The sequence below is a fragment of the Mastigoproctus giganteus genome, chromosome 11 (assembly GCF_048544385.1).
Source record: "Mastigoproctus giganteus isolate SK-2022 chromosome 11, ASM4854438v1, whole genome shotgun sequence".
Classification (NCBI taxonomy): Eukaryota; Metazoa; Arthropoda; class Arachnida; order Uropygi; family Thelyphonidae; genus Mastigoproctus; species Mastigoproctus giganteus.
The window spans coordinates 57948517-57966199 of NC_143585.1; the positions used below are offsets into that span (position 1 = coordinate 57948517).

The 17683-nt window shown below is 36.7% G+C and overlaps 1 protein-coding gene across 2 annotated transcripts in view; it reads right to left on the minus strand.

Moving 5' to 3' along the window:
* The window catches only part of Paics (PAICS bifunctional enzyme), a 152154-nt gene that overhangs the window by 86642 nt on the left and 47829 nt on the right, over positions 1-17683 (minus strand). For both annotated transcript variants that reach the window (XM_090385099.1, XM_090385100.1), the window contains exons 2-3: positions 16569-16766; positions 4418-4596 (exon numbers count right to left, since the gene is read on the minus strand). In XM_090385099.1, coding sequence (XP_090241225.1) covers positions 4418-4596; positions 16569-16766 — 377 coding nt within the window. The remainder of the gene's footprint in view (positions 1-4417; positions 4597-16568; positions 16767-17683) is intronic.

A 17683-nucleotide genomic window follows, 5' to 3' on the forward strand; every position in this document is an offset into this window, starting at 1 on the left:
AGTAAAGAACTCTTTTCTGTTTTTCTTTGCATCCTTTGCCAAGGATTTTTCGTAGTCTGCCTTTGCCTGCCTAATCTCCTTTGTGACTTGGTTACAGACCAACTTATATCTATCATAGGCTTCCATGTCACCCATTAATTTGTATGTATCCCATGCATTTTTCTTCTCTGCCACATGTCTCATTAGTTCATCTGACAACCATTTAGGCCTAAACCTTGAACAATATTTCTTAGTTGGTATGTAAAGCCTGGTAGCCTCCAAGATTAGTTCCTTGAATGCTTCCCATTTTGAGTTTGCTGCTGTTGGTAACATCATCAGTTGGTCCCACTGTATAGAATTTAAATACTGTCTCAGACCATCATAGTTGCCTTTACGAAAGCAAAAACCCTTCCATTTACCTCTGATGGCAGTTACCTCCTTGAGTAAATCTCACTTCAACACACTGTGATCACTGCCACCTAGTGGTTCATTTATCTGCAGATTCTTAATGCATGAAGAATCACTACTGATAATCAGATCAAGAGTATTGCTCCCTCTTGTTGCCTCACGAACATGCTGATGTAGAAAACAATCATCCAATAAATCCACAAAAGCCTTGCTAGTGTGCGAGTGACCAACCCACAAATTCCAGTCAATATCTGGGAAATTAAAATCCCCCATTATAAGATTCTCTGATTTACTGGCCCACTCTATTTCCCTGTACAATATCTTATTATACTCATCAGAGTCATTAGGCCTATAGCACACTCCTACTCTCAATTTTGATTTCCCTATGCTTATGTCACACCAAACTGACTCAACACTGCCCTGTCCATCGATGTCGACTAGCTTCACTTCCTTGGACTGTGTTTCTTAACTAATAGCATAACCCCTCCTCCCCTCCTGTCCTGTCCATCCTTTCTATACACATTGTATTCCCCAAATTCCAGTTCCGCATTCCTTATATCTGTGTGACACCACGTCTCTGATATCCCAACAATATCTGCCTTTGATGTTTTGAGCAATACCTCAAATTCATCAAATTTATTTACCAAACTCCTAGCATTGGTGTACACGCAGGTATACATGCACCTGTTTCTATTCTTGGCTACCCTAACACAACCCACGTGTTTACTTGTACCGCAATGACTCCCAGCAGTCATTGTGGTACAAGTAATAGGAGGAATATTATCCACAGGCTATAAAAGCAAAGATATATTAAGCATAAATTTACTCTTTATTACCTTACCAATTAAAAAATTAAATGATACGTGAAAATCGGGAGAATATACGTAATAACTGGAATAATTAATACATACTGTAATATGTACATACAAACTAGTTGACATGTCTGTTCACTGACATTTGTGGGTGAGGGTTAAAATTTAAAACAGTAAAAAGATAAGCAATCAATAACAAAGAACACGGCACACACAAATTGCAAGTAACACAATACGCGCAAGTGAGAACGGAGTAACAAGTTATGAAGCTTAAAACTACGAATGAAGAGATCTGAAAATTAATTTTTTTATATGATTGAAGATTTCATGGAAGTGTAAACACATTTCACCATAATAACCCACAGAATTCCAGTTGTCTGTATTATCGCAAATTCATTAAGATCGAGTTTACTGTCCATTTATGATAGATTTCACTAACAGAAAAGCCCAATAAACAGGTGAATGCTACTTGTTTTGTGGTTGTGACCTCCAGAATTTCAACCGAACCACATGGTACAGTCGGAGACAATCTTAGGGTAATCTCCAGTGCTGTGGTCTCCTGCTCCAATTAAACGGCATGCTATCCCAATTAAGCGAAGTAAACCCTGGCTATTTTCTCCATTGGTTTCTTTTTAAGATTTTCCCCAAATAAATGGCTGCCCCGATTAACTGGTGGCCCAAATAACTGGAATCCATTGTATTTTAACAAGGAAAATGTACTTCTCAAAAAATTTACAAGGAGAACTGTGCGCCCTCCCAATTCGATTACTGTGTCAAACTCATTTTGGAAACGAGACAAAAATTGAATTCTAAGACATTTTAAATAACTAATAATTGCATATATTTTTATAACCTATAAAAATAAAATAGGTGATTACAATTCAACTAAAAGAAAGGTTTGTGTTTATAACAATTTATTAAAAAACTTACTTTAATGTGGAGACAAAACAACTGAATAACAAAATTTGAATTACACTAGTTTCTTTTAACCTACGACTACATTCATAATCAAGCACTTGTGTGATTCAAGAGAAATACTTGCCAACTGGCTAGCAGTGCAGGATTAGATAGCACAGAAGGACATACCCAAAAGCTCAGAAGTGTGATGTCACAAAATGGGCCATACTTTATAAAAATTTGTAATTGGAGTTTCTCTATTATTTTTGAAATTTGTAACACTGTTCCTCCCTGATAGTTTTTTCTATAAGTGATTATAAATCCCAAATTTAATTTTTTTTTTTTTCACTCTCAAAATCACAATTTCTAGAATCATATGTAGTAGATACAATGATAATGCAGTATTTCCTTTAATAAAATTTTTATTATAAACAAAGAACACAGGTTGACCAGAAGCTATTATTCGTGTTGAGAATACACCTTAATCTTCTGACTGGCTGTGGAAAGTAGTTGACTAACGTGACTTCCAGGTATGTATGTATGTATGATAGGTGGCTGCATAGATTTTATGAGTACCACCATTCGGGAATGGTAATCCCTTTAACCCTTAATTCATGCTTTCTAACTGCCTAAAGAACAAAGGTAGAAACAATGCAAACAAAGTTAAATATCTTGTAACCATTCATTGTATGGAAATTTTCTTCGTTCTAAGAAAACTATTTTACACTTTAAATGTAATTACCTAAAGGAATTCTAAAAAATTTGCTATAAAGAAGTTCGTTAAACAGAGGTCCGACTGTAATCAAATCAAAAATGAACCAATATTAAAATATATAACCGGTCAAGTGCTCCCTTAAATTGCTGCGCCTAGGGCTGGAGCCCACTCCCGACTGTAGTTTCAGCTGTACCACTTCTATATATTTTGAAATAAAAGCCATCATGTAATAGCCAGCTCCTAAGCTGGCTATTACATGATGGCACAGAGACAGGATAGGCACAGGGCGCAATTTCACTATACAAATAGACACAGGGCGCAATTTCACTATACAATTCAATAATAGTTTATGTTTTATATATTGAGATTAAAGTCAGTATTTATTGAGTTTAAGGGAGATACTTTTATCAAATATTATTATATTAAAAATTTTGAATTTTGGCACCCCCAGACATTGGTGCCCCTATGCCCTGCTTACAAGGCACTGTATCAAATGTTCCCATGTGGAGGTTCACTGAAGTGTAGTACAATAAGATATTCTTTGAGTTGCTTGATTAAGCACATAAAACTGTTTTACAATACCTATTATAATACAAAGTTAAATCAAGCTTCATAATCAGGTGTATAATTTATAGACACCATGTGTGTGTGTGTGTGTGTGTATAAAATAAGGCAAACTTGCTAGTGCAATACATATCATTGCTGCATAGCCTGTGAATAGAGTAGTGCTATTATTGCATTTAAGATCTATTAGTTTAGTGTATTACCAAATTAAATTGAATTTAAATGGAAATCATGCCTCTTTGCCAATCTCTGTATCCATTCCAGCAGCTCTACATGCCATTTCTTTCAATCTGTTCCTGGACTGCACTCTTCATTATTGCCTCTATTTTCCTCACTGCCGAAGTCTGACTAACTGGTCTGTAGTTACCAATTCCACTCTTAGAACTACCTTTGTGTATTTACAATATGGTGGTACTCCTCCAATCCAAAGGAATCTCACCAAACTCCAAAAATGCTCTCATAAATAATCTCAATGGCTGATTATACTCTGGCCACCTTGCTCAAAATTACTGCATATATGCCATCAACTCCAGAAGCCATACTTTCCTTTAGGCTAAAATTTTTCCAATAAACACTCATCTGTAATTTCAAATATCACTAATTTCATATGGCTCAGCCTCACCTCAGCATAAAGGTTCTTTTCTTTCGCCAGTAAAGACCAACGCAAAGTAGCTATTCAATTCACTCACAACATCAGCTGGGTTACCTAATTTTTCCACACCCAGTGCACAAAGATCCAACCTGATTTGTTTTCTTCTTTATATTCACATACATGAACAATGCCTAAGAAGCAAGTAAAGAGACATAACAAAATTTGTTGGAAAACAATGATTAGGCCTCTCAACATTCTGACCCAGAATAAGTACTGAAGATGTCAGTGTCAGATGCTATCTGACACTGTGTGTAAATAATATTTATACAGAATGCCAGATAGCAATTCTTCAAGACTTATTCCGGATATAACATTAGAAATTAAATTGTCATCCACACTGTTTATATTTAAAAATAACTTGAAATAAGATTATACTACAATTTATATTACCTTAAAAAAAGTTTCTAGCTTTGGTGGACAGAAACGAAATCCTTCCTTTACTCCAGGATGTCTCTTCAAAAATGATCCCGTGGCAATCCTTCGAGTAACCCATTCAATAGGAATCATTTCACAGTTCAAAGCAATAAATGAACTATCATCATGCTGCCTCAAGAAGTGAGTTTTAATTCCTAGAAATTAAAGGGATTGTACAAGTTTAACACAAATTTTTGCAATTCATGAAACTGCAGCAAGCAATTGTAGGTTATGATAGTTAATAGAAAATAAAACTATACTTACTAAAAAGAAACCCGAAAACTATAAAAAATAAAAAAAAAACTGTTCCATGTTACTTCCTTAACACAGTATACAGTTAACTAGTTTACAATGAGAGCTAGCACTGAATCAGAAAATGACATTTGCTAATTTTCAATTATGGAAAGTATTTTTCTATTACAATCATCTTGATATTGTAAAATACCTGAATTTTACCTATCATCCATCTTAAGGCTACCCCATACTTTTTCCCTTCACTGTACTATAGGGAGTACGAAGAACAACACTGCACTTATCAGCGTTCCTTGCCTTCTCCCCCGCCTCTCTAGTGTCACATTAAGTAAGGTCGGTAATTGTGATGCAATCCTACCTTTATTAGTGGGGTCACAGCACAACAGGAGGCCATTACTTGATCAGCTTCTGACCATTATGGGAGATGGAAGTGCAGATAACTAAGAGGTGCTTGATTATTTTTATCAGATAAAGAAGTTATGACTAGTAAAAAACAGACTTTAAGGGATAACCCAAATCTAATAACTGCAGAGTAGATTGTGTCAGGCAGTTCCTTTTGCAGGAATTAGATTTCTGAGTTCAGGAACTCTCACCTCTAACAAATAAGTTTTGTTTTCACATGGTCATAACTCTTTTTTTTTTTGCTCTTTTTGGTCCCCAGGTATCAGCCCTGGAAATTTAGTTCCCCCACTAAAACGAGCTCCAGACCAATGGGAGCATGGAAAATCTGAAAGGGGGGACCCATATATTCTCATGTGAGAATATATGGGAGAAAGACTGTTTCTCTTGGAACAGGCTTTTTGGACACACTCATGCTGTCAGTTTTGAATAGCCTTACTTGCCAGTTTTGAAAGCTTTGGGCTTGCTCGCTCTTATGCTACTTTTGGCCTGAAGTCTAGATTGATAGAAGAATTGCTGAGAAATCTAGAGAAACACTGTTCAGACTGGAGAAGACAAAACCGCCGTAACCTAGGAACCTCACTGCCCAAAGTTCCAAGCAGAGCTGAATAGGACGGAACAATGCAGTCACTGTTCCAGTTACAGTTGGACCGAATCATTCATTATACTGTTAAGTTTTACTTACTTTTACCCTCTTTGTGTTTATACATAAGCATCCCTCCTCATTAGTATTTACTGTCTTATTTAGTTAATACATTAGTATTAATGTGACTACACAATACCCAATTGACACAAGGTTTTAGTACAGTACCTATGCATACATGTATATACCTGGTTACTCTGGTTACTCCTGTGAAATATGGATTGCAAACCAGAAGTTGAGCAAGATACTACAGAAGAATCACACGAAGAACATAAACATGTCACTAACCCACACCACCAACCAGAGACACATAAGGTATCTTTTTTATTCACATTAGTGATATTAGTGTGAGAAAAAGATGTTCTATCCTCATATATATATATATATATATATATATATATATATATATATATATATATATATGTACGTTTCTTATATAGTAATAATAATAAATTATGTTCTGTTTAAGTATCCTTGCCTCTTACCTGTTCTCTTGCTACACATTATCCATAGCACAAGTTTTACAATAAAGGAACCATTATTGCAGCATTCCAAGATCTGACTGTAATAGATAGGGTCTTGGAGTGAGAACACAACACTGATCTGATGCTGCAAGTCCTATTCTCCACGTTGCTGAATAGATCTTTAGGGCACAAGATCATTGTCCTATTATAAAGACCACTAGGCAATCGCCTAAGTTCATTGGCATTTTTCTGGGATGTGCTTTAATTAAGGTTTTGTAGCATCCAAACCATTCCCAGAACTTAGGCAGCATTCAAAGCATTTTAGGTTATTCAGAATATTACAGCCCAACCCAGCATAACACAGATGCCCAGATAAAAAGCCAAGGTAACAATATGCTGCATATGAGGCATGATAAAACAGTTTGAGGAGTACCTATTTGGAAAATTCAGCTTACTGGTTATTCATACAGAGTTCCTTCTTACATACAGATTCCAATGCTTCTGCAAATTCTGGATACTCCCAATTTTGAAAAGGTGTAACTGGCTTAGCTAAAGTAAGGTGATGGGGACAACAGTGACAGAGCACTGTTTGAAGATAATAAAGCACACGTTGGTATTATGTTTATTTCTGAATTGGAATTATGTATGTAATGGGGTCAAACGTTTCATGGTATTTTCTTACCACTTCTTCAGTAACAGCTGTCTTTGTAATATCACCATCACAAAACTTGTGATCCTAAAGTTCACTCAGATTGTGGCAAGGCTGTTCAAAATGACAACATAACACACTGCAATCCAAATCTCCAGCTTCATCTTCTGCGTACACTAAAGCTCACAACATCATAAAACAGTTATTAATCAATTCAAATTCAATTCTTAACAGGCTAAGAGCAGAAAGCTTGTTTCTGCTCCAAATGTTAATCAAGTATTCAAGTCAGTTGCCAAGCTGCATCTTGCTGTCCATCCATAATCCCTTCTCTATTACAACTGAAATTATACTGCATCCTTAACTAAAGATAAGACTAACTTACTTAGCATCCAACTTTCATGCACAGTATGAACTATATTGTCTGAAGCTCAACTAATTTCAATCAATAACTACACTGAAAGGACAGAATTCATGGGATACCTGGTTCCTGGGCAATGCAAAACTGTCACCCCTCTCGCTGGTGGAAGAACCCACCACTTGGCAGGTATATAGGTACACTGCATTCACGTAGACGGTAATTTGATGTCAGTATGGATAAATGTTGTGAGTTAAGACTTTGAAAGAGGGATGATAATGGGTGCCTAACAAATGGGTCACTATCGCGTAGGTGGTACAGAAATTGGACTATCCCCAACAGTATCAAGATGTTGGGAGATAGTCCCAACACTCTTGATACACCATTTCTGGAATCGGGAATACACCATTTCTGGAATAACATCTCATTGTGGACAGTCCTGTGGGAGAAGGTGATGGATGAACATGGCTGTCGACATCTGTCTTGAATTGCTTCAGCCAACCAGAAAGCAACATTGGCACAAATCCCCACTGACTTCAACGAGAGAGGTGCCAGAAACGTCTCCACCAAGACCATCATTAGGTACAATAGCCACTGACCCACCAGAGTCTCATTGCTAACACCACAACACAGGACTGTATGCTTCAACTGGGCGAAAGAACAGCGGCAGTGGACCTTGGATGATTGGAGACAGGTCTCCTAGTTCAATGAGTGCTGTTTCCAGTTATTTCGAGTGTACGGGAGAACATATATCTGATATGCACCAGTCATGGCAACAAGGAACTGTTCAGGCAGGTGGACAGTTGGTAATGGTCTGGGACGTGTTCAACTGGCACATGTTGGGACCTCCGTTATATCTAGATGCATCTCTGAATAATCCAGGTTATTTGTCCATTCTTGCAGACCATCCGCATCCCTTCATGGTCTCGTGCACCCAGAGCTCGATGGACTGTTCCAGCAGGGCAATGCACCTCCCAACAGAGCCATGGTGATTAGAACATGGATCAAAGAGCATTCCACAGATTTTACCACCAAGGAATTAGCATTAGTTGAGGCATATGATGCAAGAAAGCAAGCTTATACAGCATCAGCCAAAAATAAAAAAAATTAAAAACCCTTCCCATTTCACCCATCTGGTCACTCCAATGTTTGTCCACTTCAGCCTTAAATTTATTTAAACTTTTTCATTCTCCGCTTCCCTGGGTATAGTACCACACAGTTGGTACATTTTTGTTGGGTTACTGCTACCCATATATAGTACTTTTATTTGACAATGTTAAACTTCAGTTCCCACCTCTCAGCCCATCTGCCTAACTTTTCATGATCCTGTTGCAGTAGCATACTATCTTTACTGTCATTGACAACCCTGCCAACCATTGTACCATCTGAAAACTTGGACTAAGCCTGATATACCTTCATCAATATTATTGATAAATACACAAAACAACAATGGACCCAACACAGAACCCCAGTGAACTCCATTAATAACATTAGTCCACATAGAGCAGTGTCCATTTATTACCACTCTGCCATCTCCCACTCAACCATCCCTTTATCCATTGCAGCAACTTGCCCTTAATGCCATATCGCTCCAAGTTGTACAGCAGTCTTTCATGTGCAACAGTATCAAAAGCTTTCCTGAAATCCAAGTAAGTCAGGTCAAAATTATTTTTTGCATCCAGTTCTTTTGTGACCACATCGTGGCATCCAATCAAATTGTTCAGCCAAGACTTCTTAACAAACCTATGCTGTGTCTGAACTATTACTGCAGTCTTGTGTAGGAGACCCTGCATCACTTATTTAATCAGTGATTTCATTATTTTCCCTGGAATAGAAATTAAACTAACAGGTCTATAATTATTTGTCACCCTTTGTGAATTGGGAATACATTTGCACAATCTCCAGTCCATGGGGATTTCCCTCGAGACAAAGGATGCTTTCATAATTATGGCTAAGGGTTTTCTTACTTCCTTTGCCACCTCCTTTAATATAAATGGATAGATCCCATCCACCCCAGGTGCCTTTCTTATGTTGAACTTCAACAATTTCTCCTCCACTTTGTCTCAGTTATTACAAAATCATTCAACTCCCTATTAGAGTTTGATAAACATCTAGCCCTTTCCTCCTTGAATAACTCCTCATGTGTGAATGTAGATGCAAAATACTCATACTTTGACAGCTATCTAAGAATGGTTATCACCTTCCTTTTAGAGGTTTACACAAGTGAAGTTTTTGCTGTTTTCTTCGCATCCTTTGCCAAAGATTTCTCATAATCTGCCTTTGCTTGCCTAACCTCCTTTGTGACTTGATTATAGAATAGCTTATATCTGCCATATGTTTCTGTGTCACCTAATAATTTATAGGTATCCCATGCATTTTTTTTCTCTGCCACAAGTCTGTTTAGTTCATCTGACATCCACTTAGGCCTAAACATTGAATAGTATTTCTTAGTTGGTATGAAAAGTCTAGTAGCTTCCATTAGTATATTTCCTTGAATTCCATTTAGAATTTGCTGTTGGTAACATCAGTTGGGTCCATTGTATAGAATTTAAAAACTGTCTGAGACCTACTGTAGTCACCTTTACTAAAGCAAAAACCCTTCCATTGATCCCTGATGGTAATTACATCTTTAAGTAAATCCCACATCAATACATTGTGATTATGCCCACCTAGTGGTTCCTTTATCTGCAAATTCTTAATGCATGAATAATCACTGCTGATAATCATCAGATCAAGAGATTTAATCCCTCTGGTTGCTTCTCTAACATATTGCTGTAGAAAACAATCATCTAATAAATCCATAAAAGCCTTGCTAGTGTGCCAGTGACCAATCCACAATTTCCAGTCAATATCTGGAAAGTTAAAATCACCCATTATAAGACACACTGATTTACTGGCCCACTCTTTATTTCTCTGTATAATTGTTCATTGTACTCAGAGTCATTAGACCTATAACCAACTCCTACCCTCATTTTTGCTTTTCCAGTGCTTATGTCACACCAAACTGACTCAACATTGCACTGTCCACCCATATCAACTGGATGCACTTTCTTAGATTGTGTTTCTTAACTAACAAGAATAATCCCTCCTCCCTTCCTATCCTGTCTGTAAACATTGTACCCCCCCAAATTGCAATTCTGCATTTCTTATATCTGTGTGACACCACATCTCTGATATCCCAACGATATCTGCCTTTGATGTTTTGACCAGCACTTAAAATTCATTAAATTTATTTTCTATACTCCTAGCATTGGTTTTTTGTTTTGTTGTTTTGGGTTTTTTTTAGGAGCATTAGCAACTAAGGCAATATTGCTCCGGGATATGCGGTAGTCATTCCTTGACCTTTCCGCATCCTCCATATTTGGTGGTGACGGGCTCGAACCCCGGTCTAATCAAGAAGCGTGTGCTATGCAGTGCTGCTCCTTCCCACCTGGCTACGGAGGCGCCCTAGCATTGGTGTACATGCAAGTACACATGCACCTGATCTTACTCTTAGTTACTCTAACACAGCCCATGTATTTACTTTTTTCATGACACCCAGTAGTTCTTGAAATCCCCAGCAACTTGCTTTCCAGGCTGCTGCGCATTCCAATAGAAGCAGTGAAAGAATAATTTCCATCTCTGCCTGCAGCCACTGTCAATCTATTAGTCTGTGAAGCTAGCAGTTTTCCAACCCACCTAACATTGCCTCGATAGCATCAGCAAATATTCTTGCACCCTTTCAATTTAAGTGTATCCCATCAGAAGCAATCTCTCCTGTTAACAAGCACAGACCACACCGAAAAAAATTCCATCTCATAAGCCTTGCATAATCTCTCCAGGGTTGAATTGATTGACGTGGCACTCATCATACACTCCCTCCTATAGTGTCTGGGTAGTTGCAGACACTTTCAAATTAACCCTAACTTGTGACTTTTTTTCAATGCTGACCTGTACTAATTAGGTCCCCAATTCTCCTACACTTAATGTCATTAGTGCCAACATGTACAATGATATCACCTTTTGTACCCTTAAAAGATGATATTTTGATAACTAAAAGGAAAACTCAGGAGAAATTGTTGAAGACTGACATAAAAAGCACCTAGGGTGGATGGAATGTACCAATTATATTAAGGGAAGCAGCAAGGAGGTAAGTAAACCCTTAACCATAATTACGATAGCATCCTTGGATTCAGGGGGAGATCCCTATAGCCTGGAGATGTGCAATCTATCCACAGTTCACAAAGAGGGGTCGAAAGATGACAAGTAATTACTGACCTGTTAGTTTAATGGCTCCAGAAAAAAAAATAATGGAATCACTGGTTAAAGAAAGTATGCAGGACCATCTGGACAGGCATGCAATAATACTGCAATCACAGCTGTGCATTTGTTAAGTGGCAGTTTTTTTGATGTAGTCACCAAGGAACTGGGTGCAAAAAATAATTTTTACATTGGATTTCAGGAAGGCTTTTGATACTATTGCACATAAAAGCCTGCTGTACAAACTGGAGCAGCATGGCATTAAGGGAAAGTTACTGCTACAGATAAAGGGATGGTCAAGGGGAAGAATACAGAGTGGTTATCAATCAGCACTGTTCTTTGTGGAGTTCCCTAGGGTTCAGTGCTGGACCCATTGTTGTTTTCAATATTTATCAAAGATACTGATGAAGTTATATCAGGCTTCATGTCAAGTTTGCAAATGATACAAAAGGTTGGCAGGGTGTTTAACTACAATCGTCCAGCTCAGCTACTGCTGCAACAAGATCCAAGAAAATTGGATCTTGTTGGAAAAATGGACTGAGAAATAGTAGTTGAAGTTTAACATTGACAAAAGCAAGGTATTGCATGTGGGTAGCAGTAATTCCAGAGTAACTTATCAACTGTGTGATACTACACTCTGGGTGGTGGAGAATGAAAAAAGACCTGGGGGTATTTGTACAGTCAGACATAAAATTCTCTGAGCAGTACAGACATGCTGCCAGGCCAGCTCATGCAGGATTTGACAATGATATACAGAAACCTTTCTAGAAGGGATAAAGAGGTGATTATCGCTTTGTATAAGGCTATGGTTAGGCAATATCTTGAGTGCTGTATACAGGTCTGGAGGGTACAGAGAAAGGCAACCAGACTGATGAAGTGAACAAAAGGGCACTCTTACCTAGAAAGGCTTCAGCTCTGCAAATTGCAGCATCTCAAGACTAGGCACCTGCAGGGAGTTCTGATTGAGGTGTCTAAAGCCTTAAATGGATTGAGCAAGCTGAATGTTATGGTATTCTTCCACTTGCTGAGAATACACACTGAGGGGATATAAATTCAAGTTGAAGCATGGTTGCAGGATAGATGTGCAGAAGTTTGCCTACAACCAGCAGGTAGTTGATTGTTGGAACATGCTTCCACCTGTTGTTGTGGAAGTTGATGGGTTGAATAAATTCAAGAAAGAACTAAAACACATTCTTGGAGAGTACTGATGGTTGAAATGCTATATAAGCTTGCTTTCTTGCATCACTTGCGATTACTTTTAATACTTTTTACGTATTTAATTTATATTTTATTTAAAATGTAATCTGTCTGCACGAGTAGCACAGTGGTATCGTCACAGTTCTTTCCATACTGGGTGGAAAAGGCATGGGTTCGAATACTGCCAATAACACGAAGAACTTTAATGGGCTGTTTTCACTCCGTGGCCGAGTTAGCCAGTCTCTGGCATAAAACCTCCCAGAAATTGGAGGTTTTTTTTCATCTAGCAAAACAGGCAAATCAACCAGAGAACACATCCAATTTACAGACATAATACATATATGGGTATAGGTATTAACTTACTGGGTGACCCTACATGTAATCTAATCTAATCTACTTTTACTCTTTCTTCTGTAAATCTGAGCCTGTAATGAAGCGTGACAAAAAAAAAAAAAAAACTGGTTTGTGTTCCGAAGATCACGATAGTTTATAACTTCCAGCACTGGTTTCATATTTACAAAATATAGCATTTTGCTTAACCTAATCAGTAATTTTTTTTTTTTTGTGCACTCTAAATTCCACTTAAAGAATAGTTTCCAAATACACCTGATGTTTGTTTTATCATCTGCTCCTCATATCATTATAGATCAAGAATAGCCAACTGTTCTTCAGAGCAGGTCACATCCAAAAACTACTGGATATCAATAACACCCCACTTATTTGCATCTGCCATCACTAAATATTTTTGGTAATTATGTAAGGGAATATTAAGCTAAGAGCTCGTATGAAAAAAAAAAAAAAAAAATTTTTACAGTATAAAATATATAAAATAACAAATCTAAGTTCACTAATACAGAATCAATGTCATGAAGTACCCATTAGTTCACCTTATCTGCCCTAAATTAACAACATAAAGGCAGTAAATTAACTGTTTTAAATAAAAAACTTTTTATATTACATACCCAAATGTATGTATATCAGTATACAATTCCAAAATAGCTAAAGGCCTGGGATTCACATAAAAAAAACAGGGTAAAAAGAAGCAAAATAACATTAATAAATATAAAATAAAAATTCAAAGATAAACTAAAATTACAATAATGTGGGTAAACTGATATGGATTCCAATTAATCTTGAATTACGCAATGTCCACAGTGAAAAGCCCTTATAAGATATCTCTACCTAGTGGTTCAGCATGCAACAATTAGTAAATAGCAAAAAAGTTTAGAGGATTCATTGTTACTTCTCCCCAGTGAGAGGAACCAGACACATCCTCACTGCAGAGCATGGAATCATCTTTAGATGAGTGGCAGCACACCCACAGTTGTGGATAGCAAAACTTATGGCCTAACATCACAGGAAGACTGCACAGGTGGAACAGTAACTTTCAAACAAGGTTAATGGTGGGACCACTCAGTAGCATTTTTTCTTTTTTAGTATCTTTTGTAGACACCAAATTTACAAAGTTCACCATCTAGCAGCTGTATGAATTCCACCATTTTGGTAGGCAAAAAGGCTATTGGGGTTATGCACTGACAGGATTCGATCTAAGACATGGAACAGGGATTCTCCAACTACAGTGGTCCCAGAGTTGGATTCAGAAATACTTATCATTTTCACAGATTAAAACAATTCTCCTCTCGTGAATGGCTGCAGGAAGGTGTTTGATGCCAAGGGCATCTGCCATTTTGGCAGTTATGAGTGCAGATGATAGCCAAAATTTCCAAGTTTCCCACTTCGACAGCCAGTATTCCTGAGTGTAAATGCGCTTAAAGTGGGATGGAGCTGTGGATGTCCAGACCTCTCTAGCATATAGAATTGATGAGTAAACATGTGTGATGACATTCCTGCAACTGACAGAGCAGTCCTACAAATGAATGAGTTGCTGCTTTAGCATCCAGTGAAGCCTGCAAAATTTAGTTTGGTCATGATCCACATGAGGAAGGAATGACATCTTGTGGTCAAAGACTTACCCTTAAATCAGTACACTGTTTGACAACAGATAAGACCTTTTTAGCATTGGGTACACAATGATGGGGTTATCCTTTTAATGAAAATGTTAACTGGAGAGATTTGACCAGGTTGATGCAGAGGCCAAATCCAGAAAGTTAAGCTTCTAGGCCCCAAGATCTTCCTTGATATTAATATTCTCTAGATACCTTCACACCTGATGCTGGTAAAAAAGCTTAATGTCATCAGCATATATAATATGTTGCTTCAATCAAACACAAAGAGGAACAGCAGAGAAAAGGATCCAAGACTAGACCCCTAACCTGCAGTAAGCCCAAGGTTAACATCCTGGAAGACATTCTCTGCATGCCATACAACAATGGTTCTGTCATCCAGTAATGCACAAACAGACCACAGCGAACCTTCACTAATGTGATGGTATTTGTGTAGCAAAACTGATGAGTATTCTGTTGAATGGAGACAGGAGCAAATCAATAAGAAAGAAGACTGCAGACAATTTAACATAAACCGAAATATCCCATCCAGGATTATCATTTCTGAAAATAAACTGTATGCGTTCGTATTCATTTCTGAATTTTAAAATCAGTTGTATAATTTTTTACATTGTTTTTTTCTTCTTAAGTCGAGAGGCAGGACACTTGGTGCTACACATACATCGGGTTGGCTATACCTGTTATAAATTTTTTTATGGATTAGGAAAAGTGTCACTGTGCATTTCCTGGGGATTGATCATTGGGCTCTTTGATGACTGCCACCAATTCAGTCAACCAGCACAATTTGAGTTTCAGTTTGTCTTCAGGGCTTACTGATATTTCATTTCTGTTGTAAACAAGAGAAAAAAAAATATATAAATACTTACCCTTAGACTATTGTTTAGGCCTGATGCAGTTGAATGGTTAGGAGTGAGTGCAGCAGCACACATTCTTTGAGTGGACCATATGCAAGCCCATGTCACTGCTAAATGCAATTAATGATTGTGTTCATGATTTATTATAACCTATTCTGAACCGGTGACCATGAAAGAGTATAAACAAGAATTTTTTTTGTATTTAGTTAAATAAAGCTATTACAAACAAGCACTATGACATCTTTCAATCATCAACCACAAATATTTGTAGGAGAAAATATTTCTATTAGGAACATCTAATCAGATTTAATTATAAATCACTAAAGACAGGGCACGATTTTGTTTAAGAATTAAATAAAATTCTTAAACAACTACTATTTTGTTATTTTTATGATGGATTTTCTAAGGGGGAGAACCAACATTCACATGTAGCCACTTAATATTTTAAAAAAGTTGCAGTAGAAAAATACACAACTCTCAGTTATGAAAGTTTAATTTTTTAAAATAGCAATTCATTTATACTGTGATAATGGTATTTGTCAACTAGAGGATCAGGCACTTGAGAAATATTCATAAAGGCCATGCTGTAGGCACTTAAATCTCAGAATTAAAAAAAATAAATAAAACTTCACATGCTTACTACTTCTAATAAAAACAAACAGATTTTGTTTTTGATGAGGAGTTATAAGGTTTCACACCATTGTTTATATGTTAATTAGTCCCATGTACACCAACTCTAATGATGTTTATTTGTGAGTTTTCCCTATCTTGCATTTTTAGGTGCTTTATTATAAGCAACAATTATTTTGGTATATATTATGACACCACACATTTAACTTGTGCCAGTTAATCACTGGGCAAGTTAAATGTGCAGTGTCATAATACATACACAAATGAGTACCACCAGTCCTTACTCAATATTGTATTAGTTAACATGATTTCATTATAGAACTGCTGAACCATTACACTAAACTTAAGATGGTGGGCCATGCAAAAGAGCTTTGTAAGCTGCAGTAAAAGAATTCCACCTACATAATCAAACCTTATTTTCTACATCATACTTTTATTGGCAACAAAATTACACGAGTGTAATAAAACCATGCATACATACCAACAGCATTCAAATATTCAAATATTTTTGATGTGGTAGCAGTTGAGATAATGGATTTTCCTTCCATGTCATGAGCTTTTGCACCATCTCCAGCAGTAATACGATCCTTAGACATTAAGAGCACATGTTCTGGCTTATCAGAAAGCCGATACACCTTTTTGGTCTTGCCTTCAATGACCAACTCCCCAAGTTTCAATTCTGAAATATTTTCAAGCAGGATTAAATCTACAATTAAGACACTAGACTTATGGTAGTTTAAGAGTATTTTAAGGGTATGGTAGTTTTTTTTTTTTATTTTAATATTAAAATAAAACTTTGCAATGAACAGTTAGCATATAAATATTTCTCTTTAATAATTTAAAAACTTCATATATAACAGGAGTCAGTGTCAAAGTAATAACATAAAAAATTTAAGCTAAACCTACTTATTTACATACAGATGCCCTTCTTTGTTATCTGTAAAAGTGCCAATTTCAGCACAGGAAAACCTTAATTTAATGAACTGTTGGAGTAAGCCCTATTCACTAATGCCTTTGTCCAGTGGAATAGCCAGAGCAGGGTCAGAAAGTACACTGTACCCCCTAATGCTGAAATCTGGTATTGTGGCACTTTTTTTTAGAAAGGTAACACCACAATATACATTGTACAACTTACTTAAATAAAGTATTCAATATTTTTAAAAATATTAACTTTTATATCTATAATTCATCTTTCTTTACAATTAAATTACATGCATCATCTTTAACATCATTAATACATGCTTGCTAAAATCATTTGCTTTTGTGTTTAGTATTAATGTTATGATCATTATTAAATATATTATTATCAATATATCATTCTCGCTTCATAAATACCCAATAATAAAAATAATAAAGCAAAAAGTAAGCAGGTAATTGTTGGTAGAACTGCCATCCTTCCGGTATTTTACTACTTTGTTCAGAAAAAGTAAAAAACAAAAATATGTCCAGTACATAGGGTGTCCATACGTCCCAGTTTTCTGGGATTCGTCCCGATTTATGTGAAACTGTCCTGGTGTCCCGAAAGTTGTTTTTTTTTTTTTCGGGATGCTTAAATGGACCGGATTGTTATTATGAACATTTTTGTGCAAATGTATT